Source organism: Ixodes scapularis, unplaced genomic scaffold (genome assembly GCF_016920785.2).
Source record: "Ixodes scapularis isolate PalLabHiFi unplaced genomic scaffold, ASM1692078v2 PGA_scaffold1__304_contigs__length_218370807, whole genome shotgun sequence".
NCBI classification, from domain to species: Eukaryota; Metazoa; Arthropoda; class Arachnida; order Ixodida; family Ixodidae; genus Ixodes; species Ixodes scapularis.
In genome coordinates, this window is record NW_024609846.1 from 113,066,409 (window position 1) to 113,079,587 (window position 13,179).

Consider the following 13,179-nt stretch of genomic DNA (forward strand, 5'->3'; position numbering starts at 1 on the left):
GGTCTCTCTCGGTCGAAGTCGGTCGCAAGAGTGTGAACGGGTCTTAACGGTCAAGCGCGCTCCCAAGCATGATTTCAAATAGCGAGCACCCACCTTTCCAGAAAAGCACCATCTAGTGAACCTTTACTGAGAGTGGAACGTACTTCTTAAAATGGCGACGATAGCGGAGCTGACGCTCCACGCTCAAATCCCAGAGCGGGTCGCGCATGCGCGATGGCGACTCCGCTTTCCATAGAGCGGAGCGGGAAAGCGAAAACGGTCTACTAAAACTCTCTAGTGATTGCTCGCTACTGCTCGCGACCGGCTGCACAGCATCGCGGCCGGTCGTAATCACAAGCTGCTTAGAAACTGGTTGGCGCACAGTCGGTCTCAGTCAAACGCAAGTGTGTGAATCAGCCTTTAGACGATGGACAGAATATTTCTTCCGGTGGCTCTCTGGCATCTTCGTCAATAAAACTCGTCCACAAGCGGTGAGACGCCCGCACGGAAACCAATCCAAAGTCGTTGGTAACCCATCGAAGAAGGGCTCCCCGTGGTATCCACCCCTGTGAATACTAAGACGGCATACTGGCAACTTGCCTTAGCCTCACGGTGTCATTTATTTTAAAAACAACATACGCCCCGAGTGCATCACATCCTTTCGAAAACCGATTAAACATTATAGCACAGCTAGTCACGCGAAAGATTGCCAAGCCGTCGAAACACTACTCAACACAATAGCACTCTGCGACGTTCGTGCAATGTCATGTGCACTGGGCAAACGGCTGTTATGGTGATTCCGAACGTCAATAAAACCATCACGTCACATGTCATGTCGGTTGATTTAATGCTAAACCTGGGATTTCTCGGAAGCTTGAGCCTCGTAGAGGTAGCATTCCGCGGCGAGAGTCTAATTCCATCACGTTCGACCAGGGCACGCGCACCACTACGTCTTCCCTTTTAAGAATTGCAAACGACCCCAAAAAGTGTGCTGCGATTGACAGAGCGGCAGCTGTAGCGTTCTTGAAAGATAGGCTTTAGTAGATTTGCTTTTAGTCGATGTATTTTAGGACATTCGCTTTGCGAGCTTTATTTTTAGTAGAATAGTTGTAGAAGATGAACATTAGAAAATGTGTTTTTTGGGTTTTCTTTTTTTTTTTTTTTTTTGAGGAATGATTTTACGAAATTTGCTTTGACGAAATGTGCTTTTGTCGAAAATGACATCGAGACATGTTTTGTTATTGAAATGCTCTTACAGAATGGGGTTGTTCTTCACGTTTTCTTTTGAGAAAAGTGCTGGTTCTTGTTTTGTGGTATAGTATAGTTCGGCAACTGCGAGGACGGCCTTGTGAACCGTGTAGTAAACCGCAATGTACGCTAAGTCTCGAATGCTGACGTTCCTTGCAGATACGAAATCGATGCACATACCGTGCGTGGTAGTGGGTTAACGGACGTCAGTGACGAGGGTGGCTTTAATGCTATCGGCGACAAAACAAGGTAACAAATACCCGTCTTTGGAAACATCTACGTTAAAAAAACCGACCACAATGAGAGGGAATAGTATGGATCCAAATTGCGAACACAATAAATCCCGCACGTCATTTGGCGGGGTATTTTGCATACGCGCCGTAGAACGTACCGCCTACAATTCCGAAGCGGCGGCGGCGGCGACAGCTGTGGTTACGGAGTTGCTCAGCACACGGTAGATAAGAAAGCCTTAGAGCTTTAATCCGTCACTAAAGAAGGCCGGGGTAGTCTAGAGACTTGGCATTACTACGGCGTCAGCGTTCGGCTAGGAGGCGTGTTCTCACTGATTGGGCACGAGTTCCAACCGGCCGCATCTAAGTCTACTCTTCAATCGTCAGAGGTGCGCTAGTTCCATCATCTGAAGACGGCAGACACACAGCGATATTCACAGCTCCATCAGAGAACTGCACGTCTTGGTGGATGCCTTTTATCAAGGTCGCAGTCAGCATCGCTGTTATCTACCCAAAACAAAATCAAAACATTCTGGACGCTTATACCCACTACCGTGAATCAAACAGCCCTTTCTCTTTCTGAGAGACGCTAGTGCCATCGTCAAGCGCAATATTTTATTAACAGGACGACTTCTGCGATGCCCATGAGAGCTGCGCATCGGCGAGGAAACCAGAATAGTCTAACCTTTCATTGCATTTTTCAATAGAATGACCATGTTCTTTGAAAACGCCTCCCGACCTTCTTTAGCGCCTACCTCATTCGCCTGTTCGCGCTTTTGCCATTGAAGATCAACTGACCTATTTACTTCGGGCTCTCGCCCTACGTTATTCACCGCAGCCCACTGAAGCGAAAGGAAGATCGATCGTTCTCGGGCAGGGCTGTTTCTCCCTGAAAGACTATACCTCTGACCCTGCGAATTTCTTATCGTTCATTGGAAATAGCGCAAAATTTGTAGCTCCCGAATCCCGTGCGAAAGCTTACCGGACAAAAGCTCACCGGACAAAAGCAACCCATTTTTTCACAGACCCGGACAAAAGCTCACCAAGAGAAACTTTCATGTTGGTATTAACGCGAGTGTGGACAATTTAGCTGCATGCCTGTGGCACTAAAATGCAACGATAAACTAAATCTGACAGGCGCATGATTTGCTGACTAGAGAAGAAACAAGTTTATATATCGATTGGTTAGGAACGAATACAGTCCCTTAGTATAGCTCCAGCAGTTTTAATAGATCTCGGTGTATCTGGAACCCCTCGCAAATATTTTTCAGACGATTCTGCAGGTGCCAGAGTGGTTTTTCGCACCCGCTTCACTGGGGCCTCACTTCTCCTGGCTTGTGTCAATGCCGTGGCAACGAGCGCATGATTTTGCTGTGGGAATTCAATCAGCTTCCAGACACTTGGATGGGCGTGGCCAACAAGCTTCTGGAACTTAATATTCCATCCGTCGCAGGTGTTTTTCGTCTGGTCTTTATCTTGAAGAGTGGCGTCGTACATGTTCCACCGCTTCAGGGGAAACTCCGAACGTCGTCGGCGCACAGTCAGGCAAAGGGAAGAATTCGCTCTGGGTGCCGCCGCAGGAGGAGCAGAAGTATAACGGAAGGAGCCGTTGACATACCGATGTAACCCGTAGACTTTTCACTGACGTAGGTTAGTCCTTCGGGCACAAGCTGTGGCGGAATAAACGTCAGCCTATCCAAAATCCCGCACAGCTTTCTAAATTGGTTATCTGAATTGTACTTATCCAAAAGGCCCAATTCCGTTCCTTCAAAATATTTGTAAAAATTCGCAACTCATTGGTGCGTATATTACGGTTTTGCTTCAATTTCCCTTTCAAATCACCCTGAGATAATCCTTGATTTCAAATACATTTACGACGCACAATGACCGAAGCAATTTAATTTTCTTAGGCATTCACTTCAAATGTTACCCTGAAATCCAAGAAAACACATGCATTAGTAATGAAGAGACATTGTGCCTAACCTTTATGTGCGCGTCTAGCGTGACATAAGCACAATGAAAAAGCGAGGTCACCGAGGGGTGACTTCGCTTCATCGATCCCTCTTCGGGTTCAAAAACTTCGGTTCACGAAGTTTTTTGGCCTTGGCACAAAGGTGCTACCTTGAGTCAAGCAAGCTTGATCTTATCAGCCCTACTCAGTTTCGGAGACCTAAATTTTAGTCCCAAATCGTTGCTCCTTTGCCTGTTATGGCTTATGTGTCGACACCTCTGCATGGGATGGCGTACCAGACCTCTGAAAATGGTTCAATATCCATCGCGTCCGCACTTCATCCCAACCCGTGTTTCGCCCGGGTAGCAAAAAAAAAAAAAAAAAAAAAAATAGGGAAGCTTTTGGTCCGAGTCTGTGAAAAAACGCGTGAGCTTTTGTCTGGTGTGCTTCTAGTCGGTGAGCATTTGCACGGTTACCGTAGCTGCCGTAGTTCAAATACGAGATTAGGACTTCGCTGTCATATCCGCGTGTGTCACCCCTGAACCTAGCTATAGGTATTATGGGAAAACTTTCTGCCATTAAGCGCTTAAGTAGTCAGATCGCCTAATTCTTTGGGGTACATGCAATGCTCGAACTCTGTAATCAATATGAAGCTACAGCGTCAATGAAGGTAGAAAGGTCAGGTTGGGATAGACGCCTGCAGGAAAGGCACAGGAATAAAAGAAAGGAGACAAACAGAACGAGGACAGAACAAAGCATGGTCTTCCCTTTCCTTTTATTCATCAGGTTGGAACTTCGTTCAAACGCTCGATCATGCTATAGCTGTCTACTACTGCTCACGGTCGAAGAACGCAAGGGTTAGCCGCGGACAAGTGACCGTGGTTCTTGCATTGTCGACACGACGGTACCTCATTGGCTCCTCGGTCAATTAGAAAATGTCATATCGACGACGCCACATTCATCACCCCCGGACACCAATCCCATACCTGCCACAACCAATCCGCGTGGCGCGTACACAGCATGCAAGTAAAGAGAGCTGGAACCGCAGTACAGTGCACGTTTTCGTTTCTTTTTATTACCGCAACGTATATACAACTACTTTCAACAGTGTAAACAGCATGATCCCCGTGCGAGGACACCGGCTACGGCGAAGGGATTACTCCCCCAGCCACATGATGCCCGGCTCCCTAGCGCATCCGTATAGCTGTCCTAATCAATCATGTTCTCAAAAATAAATGCTGCCCGGTTTCTATGTACATACTCCGTGAACGCCTGTCGCCTGATCGAAGATCTTCCAAAAATATGATCTTCCTTTCTCCACTATTTTCACTGCCTTTTCCCCACATCTATAAAGCCCTAGCTGGAAGATGCACTATGCGGGTGACGCCACCAGTCAGTCGATCAACAGCGAAGCATGCGAAACGGAAACGCAATGAGGTGCACAACGCTTTTAACGGTTAGCTGCACAACCTGCTTACAGGAATGTTCCTGCTTATGACGCGATAGATATGGTGAGAACAGATTCAAGAGAACATAATGTTGCGAAGAGGAGGAAAACCCGATAAGCACCGGACGAGTGAAGTGAGGAGGACGAAATTGGGCAGCTTTGTGTTCCGAACAGTAACCACAATTTTTCTGCCTTTTATTTCTCTCGCGAGCAATCAAAAAATTGTTAATATTTCGCTTGCTCGCTTGTTTTTTTTTTTTATATTGGTTTACTGCACAAGCGTTATTGGCTTGCTGAAAATGACAGGACACGTTGAAGAGGAACCCAATTTTGGCACGTCTGTGCAATTTTAAGAGATATAAAGCAAAGCAATGTTCAACATGCTTTATACCAAGCTGTAACTTATGAGTATTGTTTTGTTTCATTGCATATTATCATATTAAAATTTTTTTTCTTCGGGCGCGCGAATTGTGTCACCTGCTAGCAACATCTCTAAACTGAGGTTTGACTGACCGCAAGTTTAACATGGCGCCACTTTCAATAGAAATCTGTTCCATACGCGAAACCAGCGACAACAAACCTTTCGATTCTGCTGTCGCGACCTCTCCCACCCTTTTATATATTTTGTACATAATCAAACTTTTTTTTCTTTTCTTTTTACGTATTTCTAGATATTGCACTACGGACCTTGTGTTTTGATAGTACGTCACATGCTTCAGTTCCTCAATTTTAAGGCTCAAGAGCACTTTGGCTGCACAGGCACATGACATGCGCCGAAGATTGGGTAAAAACATGCCGGAGAATTACAAATCTTTCCACGAATTATAGCAAAAGGTAATGAATGGCACGTGACGCATTGCTCTGAAAGACACCTTCGGAGGAAGTTAATCTCAAACTTGCCATAAATTATGGTAACTTTAACAGAAAGCAGCTAAACATTGTCCTTCACTCTTTGTCCCTTCTGTTTTATGCTTAAGTTGCGTTGGAGCGTCGGAGTCACAAACCACCTCACCTACATCGTGGCTTTCACACACATACACACACACAACAAGCTTTATGCAAGTGGAGAACCGCAGTGCGTTTTCCTTTAACACTGCGATGCAGGCGACAGGGTACGGGAATCACACGGCTATGCCGACACACTGGAACAACAATGTACAAGATTTTCTTATTACGTTTCTAATGTACAATGGGCGTCTTCAAAACGAAAAAAAAAGGACAAGGTTTACAAAGGGGGATCATCACAAGGTTGGGGACTACAGTCTCCCTGTGAACGCCACGAAGGAGTATTCCTGTCTACCCGCGACACAGCATTCACGCGAATAAATAGCATGGGAACAATTTGTACAACTTTCGACTCTTTTTTTTTTTTTTTTTTACTTTTGTCTTTTGCGCGACCATATAGCGCGCCGGTCCATCCGTTTTCTTTGAGGTGCTACGTTTGCGCCACCAGGTTGGAAAGGTCAGAGGGGCGCCGGTTTTGCTTTCCTCCACTCGGGATGCGGAGTGTCGATGTTCAAATCACTATTCGCAAAAAAACAGTGGCCTCCCTTTCACTGACATTTCCCGGTTTCCTAGGGTAAACATAGCACCCCCTGTTTGACACTGCGCTCATCACTATGCTGGAGAAAACCAAACTTGTCTGATGAGACATTTCGCGTAACCTAGGTCATGCAATCTTGCACCAACATTATTATGCACGCCTGTTTCCATTCTGCTAAAGTCGACTACATTCAAAATGAGCACCATCCACAAAACACAATTGTTCCTTTCCTTAGTCACCTCCAGATTCACTCTCTGAGGGATTACGAGTCCATCCGACGCCAGTACCACCGTCTTGCTGTCGCAATCCGCCGAAACAAGACATTAGAAATTTGTCCACAATTCCTGCAGCTCACACTTCGTATTTCGGAAGGAAATGCGAGGTAGTAACCTTGCCCACCCAACAAGTTCGGTTTCGCTGAGAGCATCAAAGCAAACGAAAATATCTCGACATGCAACGTAAGTAGTAGGCCGCAGGCCCAGCCGAGTAATCTCAGTGGTGCGAGGGACGCGTACCAACGTGGCAGAAGCCACTACGACAAGTCCTGCGAAGCTCTCACATCATTCAGTACAACACTGAACAATCCACACACCGTTACGCGCGCTCTTTCTCCCGAGACTATTTCAGCAAAAACGAACGACGGAGTTGATACACGACGACACGTATATTTCTCAGTCGTGCCTACGAATAGTGGGGACAGTGTGTGCGCATCAACTCTGCCCGCTATCTGAAGGGTGGCAAAGGTTACGGACAACAAATAAATTTGTTCGTTGACGCGCCTCTAGCTACCAACAGGCTCGACTCGACGCCTCAGCTACGAGGCCTATTAACTACATTCTTCCTCGCTCTCTATCAAAGAGTGATCACAGACTTCCAGCGACTGTGGTCCTGTTTGTTCTCGCGCTTCCGTACCCCAATGGAAAATGAGAAATTCCTAAAAAAGAAAGAAAACGACGTTAAGAACGGCAATGACCGAAATAACAGTTAAAAAAGTTCCTAGATAAATGACAAGAGCGAAGTAGCGCCGCGCCCTAAAACAACAAGTGTAAATATAATGCGCGAGTTAAAAAAGAAGAGAAAAAAAAAACAGCTAAAGCATGCCGATATACGAAGCATGGACGTAACGTTTCAGCAGGCTGTTCCATATGTGTTTTTTTCTCCTTTCTCACAGCTTTGGGAGCGTTTCTACAAGTTCTCACAAGAATCCCATACACACAGACAACGATTGCCGACATTGTCCTTTAGCTACCACACTCTTCCTTGATGACGTGCGAACAACTCCCAAACCACAATTCGCGGACAAAGATAGGTTCAACGCGATAAAGGCGCTCCGCCATTCCTACTAGAAGCTACTTTGAAACATAAAGTAAAATGTGTGCTTGTGAAACAAGTGTTAAAGAAAGATATAAAAACTCATGCAAACTCCACGTACACATGCAGCCACTGAGTGACGCCATCAGCGAGCTAGAGAAACAACGGCGTTCGTGCATTCCACTCTCGTCTGTCCACGAATGCACATCTTCCATGACACTTCCTAGCTGCACCAAAACGAAATAAAATAAACGGTGCGAAGGATCTTATCTAAGGGACAACGCCACTTCGACCGCTGTTGAGATTCGAGACGACGATGCACCTGGGCGCGGTGGGGATGACGTAGATTGCGTTGGCCGGTGCGGGGCGCGCTTATTGCACGGCACCGGATCCCGGTTATTGGACCGTCGCTCGCAGGGGGGCGCGACGGCTGGCTATTGCGCTAGACGACGGCCGAACTGGCCGGCCGTTGGGAGCTCAGTGGTAGGCCCGTTGCCGGAACAGGGCCGAGATCTCTTCCACGCTCTTGTTTTTCGTCTCCGGCACGAAGTAGTACGTGAAGACCCAGAAGAAGAGCAGCAGCGCCGTAAAAATGAGGAAGGTGTAGTGATACAGCACGCCCTGCAATAGACACCAAAGCGGACCAAGATATAGTAACACGGAGTCATCTGAAAGGCACAGCATGAGGAAGCGAAAGAAGCACCATCATCATGGTGCTGCGGCCGCGCGTGATCCATAGATTGTAACTCTTAGACAACCCGTTGAATCCTCTATGGGTGCGTCAGCTTCTGCAGCGAGGCATCCTCGCGTAACAGTGCAATATGAGACCGTACAGGACGACTTCTCACCTCGGCTGTGTAGATTTAATCACGCGGTAAGGCTTGCGCCAATGCACGGCGGTAGGATGCACCTTCATATCAACAGCGGCAGTAGTAGGAAACATTGCGCAATGTGGTTAAGACGATAGGGTGTACTCGGTATGCCTCGAAGAATAAATACGATAATGACAATGCCGGCGATGCTACACGTACATTCCGTTAAGCATGAGTGCGGAAGGACGGTCTTCGAGTTATATTCACTTGTGTATACGAAAAGGTTTAAGGGTCTTTTTTGTTTTTTTAACTGCAATTACTAAAGATGTTTTTTTGTTTTTTTGTGGATAAGGCTAGCGGATCCGGTAGACATCAAAGCAAGAACGTAACGACCTATTTAACGAATTAATTAGCCTTTTTAAATATTACTCTCAGCCGACATATTCAAATTTAAAAAAAAAAAAAATATTTAGTCCGTTAGAATAGTGCAGTTGCCAGATTTAAGAATAAGTTCTGCTACGCGCTCTCCAGTGACTAATTTAAATAGTCAGAGGTCAGAGACTCGAACTCCAATCCGTACCGACGCACCGAGTCCCCGAACCCAAGCCGGCGATGATCGTGCTCGTGCACTGCCAGTGCCCCAGTTCGGTTCCGCGGGCGCATTACGATAATAGGGAATTGTAGTAGACCGTTTTCGCAGCCCGCTAAGCACCCGGATAGCGCTCCGTAATCCGCCACAAGACCTTGAACTATGCAGACAAGGCTGGCGGCGCGCATGCGCAGCTGCGGCGTTTTCTTCGGGGATACCGTAGCGGAGGAGAGAAACGATCTACTACAACTCCCCAATGTGGAACAGCTTTCCGAAGGAGCAAAAGAAACATAATCCGGTATTTCGAGCTTTAGGGGACCGTTTTGGCACACCCGGTACGGTAGGGTGGGCCCTCCGGTACAAACTGCGCATATGCGAGTGTTCTGCGGTAGTAGCGAGTTTTAATAGACCGTGTTTCCCCCTCCGCTAAGCCCCTCCGCTACCCGGAACTCTACCGCCATGGCCATAAGCGCGCAGGCGCAGTGGCGGTTTCGTCGTAGCGTAGGTTTAGAGGAAGGGGAAACACGGTCTACTAAAACTCCCTAGTGAATGCGCAATGCGTCCCGGAGCGCCCATCGTACCCTATGGGATGGGCAAAAACGGTTCCCTGAAACTCCCTAGTGTCTGCAGGGCGTCTGTAAGCAGTGTGGTCGCGGCTTTATGGTTCTTCTCATTGTTCAGTCAAGTGCATCGAGCTCTTCCAGTTGGCATACGGTATACTCACCGTGAGCGGAAGAAAGCCCACACCCACGACGAAGTTGGCGCTCCAGTTGACGCCCACCGCGATGCTGGTGGCCAAGGGCCGTGCACCCTGGCCGAACAGCTCGCCCACCAGGAACCAAGGAATGGAGCCTGGTTGGACGAAAGAGGGCGAGGACCGGGTCGTCACGAACACGACAGTCTCCGACGTTTGCCACCTCTATCGTGAAGCCCACGAAAATTGTGTCGCGTGTTTGGACGGCGGGAAGTGAGTCAGCCCCAAAGGGCGTCTGGTGCCCTCGCTGTACGTAAGAAATTTATACAGCGCAGTATCACGTCTAGCCAGGGGTCCTTTACGTGGATCGAACGGAACCAATTAAAAATAAAATGTAGAATATTTTAAAACCGACAACGTCCTCATTTCCTTTTGGTAAATGAAAATCTATAATCTGACACGGAATGGCTACTGCGTAAACAATAGATCTTTTTTTTTCTTTCTTTTTAATTTTGAATATCACGATACCCACAGAAAAGGTGCAGCAAACAGACCAACAAAACACAGACGACAGACAACGCCATAACCACTTCATAAACAAAAACTGAAAACAGACTGTCATATATAAAAAAGATCACTTGAAAATTGAGCATTGCTGCAGAACTCTCGAGTCCAATCAAGCTGTTTTCTGCTTATACAGCGCACCTCTCTATACCAAGTTGAGAAGCATAACAACGTTAAGGCTGAAGCCTCTTGACACCTCCAAATATCTTTCACAAAGTGAAATGTCTGAACGTTTTATGGAATAATAAAGCGACTTTTTCCAAACACCAAATCAATAGCATGACACGCAGTGACAAATTAATAACGGTTTATAGTAGCCCAGAACCTCGAGGTTCTTTAAGCCAACGCGTATTTTCTATTTTATGGTAATGGAACTTACGTTTCGCAAGTTTTATTACTTTTAAGTACGAGAACGCGCCTTAGATGGCGAAAACATCGAAAATAAATTGCGCACTTCGTCTATACCGCACGTGACCATGGAAAATAGAACAAAAACAACTCTCAACATCCCACTCTCGGCCAAAAGTTTTTGTGCAAAATTAAAATAAAAAAAATTAAAAACCTCAATTAGAATTGTTTTTCTTTTTTTTTTTGGGGGGGGGGGGGGGTAGTTTAGTTTCTGCACATTGTGTTTCAGTAACAAACAAAGTATTAACACCCTATCATCGTTCCCAGGTCGATTCCGATAGAATACAGGCGATCTTCCGACAGGAAGTGCTTCTACAGCTGCTTATGTAATAAAATCGTACCGGCATCGCCAAAGATGCCCCCAAAGTATGTATTTGAACTATATACTCGGCCGTGCGCTTCAACTGGTACTGCAGAGCGACAAAGTATACTATACAGTCCTGCAGCAGCTGTGAGCAGCGTAGTCCTAACCTGTAGTCCCGCACATCCTAAGAAAAGGGCGGGGAGTGGCGAGACATCTGATTATCTCTCTGCAGCCAATCGGAAATGGCATTAGTTCGCCAGAACGTCGAAGAACCAATCACGAAGCGTGAACACAACTAGGCACGCCTTACGCTTCTTTGGCTGTCAATGACCATATATCAGAACACGCGCGTAGCAAGCATACGCAACAGAGTCAATTCGAGAACGGCCCACGTTCCCGAAAGGCACAACTAATACCCGATTGTTATTTTGGAATTGTTCTATGGAGGACGCAAATGTGAGCTCTCACCTGGCCCAGTGGCGAACATGACGACAAATCCGATGACAGCCACGATGCTGACGTACGACAGCCACGGCACACTCTCCTGCGGAGCACGAGGAAAAAGAGGTGGAACCTTAGTCACCATCGCAGACATTACTTTTGAGCACAGGGAAAGCGACTGAAGGCGCGCAAGTTTAGCCAAATTTCCCGCACATTGCGAGTCGGTTCCTTCATTGCTTCGTTCGTTTTAAATGCGGAACATGTCTCGTTTCATTTAACTTCTAGCCTTCTCCGACAAAATCATTCAGCCATACGACCCATGTCCCATAATGTCATTCAAAAATCCACACACAAACACAAAAAAATAGTATTTTGACTGCACAAGCCTAAGTGATTCGAGACAATCTCCCTTATCTTAACCACGTATTGTGCAAATAAACCGCACAATATTGCCGGTGACGCGCGACATCTATTTAATTAAAATATTGCCGATTGCAAAAACGAATGAATGATAGGTGAAAGAAAACAAAATATATGCGTGTCATCTGGCAGGTAAAGTATGGCAGGCCACCAAATCTAAACATTAAATGTGTTCTTTGAAAACAAAACAAAAAAAAATATATGTTATTGTATTTTCATATGATATTATCGGCCGAATACGATCCATATAGATTCCTTTTCTTCTTATAGGGCAAGAATAATTCGGGTAATACGAATCATACCTTGCAAAAACATTTGATGCTTTAACATACCCATTGGTTCTACTCACACCTTCGAGACCTCGAATTATTTCTTGAAACAAAGCATAAGCGGTGCCCAGAAATAAGTGCGTAAGCAGCATATACAAGTACTATTCGCGTCTCTGCGAATTTCCCGAGACTTGACCAGGAAGGCGCTTACCTGGAGTGCTAGACAGAGCGTGAGGATGACCGTGATGACAGCCATGCCGCCGAGACCGACCAGGTGGAGCGTCCGTCGGCCGGCCCTCTCGACCAGGACGAGCGAGACGAGGGTCATGAGCACGTTGACGGCGCCCATGCCCAGGGTGGCTTGCATCGCAACGTCCGGGGTCAGTCCCGCCGAGCGGAATATGTCCGTCGAGAAGAAAATGGCCTGCAGACGCAGCAACAACAACAACACTGCCTTGCTTACACATTCTGCCAGATGCAATGGAGGTGCGATATCGCTTCATAGGCTTCTTAACGAGCTGTGCTTCGAAATGCCTCCGCGCCTGCTATAGTCGGCGACAGTTAAGAACTCAGTAGAACCTCAGCCTCCAGGGGTGCTATGTTGCGCTTTTTGTACTCCCAGGAGACTTGGAAGAGGGAAGTGACGTCAACGACTAGAACAAACGCAGATTGGATGTTGACAGAAGAAAACAAAATCAACATCCAATCTGCATTTGCTGCGCTGTTGACGTCACTTCCCTCTCCCTAGTCTCCTGGGAGTACAAAAAGCGCAACATAGCCCCCCAGTGCGCATTCTTTTGTCTCCTACCGGTCATTGGCTGAGCGTGTGACGAAGCGTTAGCGAAGGCAGAAAATTCGCGCTGAAGTATACTAATACGTAGTTCCTACCCTACTGAGCAGCACCTCTTATTACGCAGTGGAAAGAGGATTGGGGGAGGGGGGGGTAGGCTGCGTAATCCTCATCCTGCC

At 46.8% G+C, this 13,179-nt stretch overlaps 1 protein-coding gene across 2 annotated transcripts in view; it reads right to left on the reverse strand.

Moving 5' to 3' along the window:
- Positions 1-4,456: 4,456 nt before the first annotated feature.
- The window catches only part of LOC8043339 (solute carrier family 2, facilitated glucose transporter member 1), a 123,638-nt gene continuing 114,915 nt past the window's right edge, over positions 4,457-13,179 (reverse strand). For both annotated transcript variants that reach the window (XM_002416222.4, XM_029970436.4), the window contains exons 5-8: positions 12,422-12,634; positions 11,549-11,624; positions 9,835-9,962; positions 4,457-8,330 (exon numbers count right to left, since the gene is read on the reverse strand). In XM_002416222.4, coding sequence (XP_002416267.2) covers positions 8,187-8,330; positions 9,835-9,962; positions 11,549-11,624; positions 12,422-12,634 — 561 coding nt within the window. In that variant the 3' untranslated portion in view covers positions 4,457-8,186. The remainder of the gene's footprint in view (positions 8,331-9,834; positions 9,963-11,548; positions 11,625-12,421; positions 12,635-13,179) is intronic.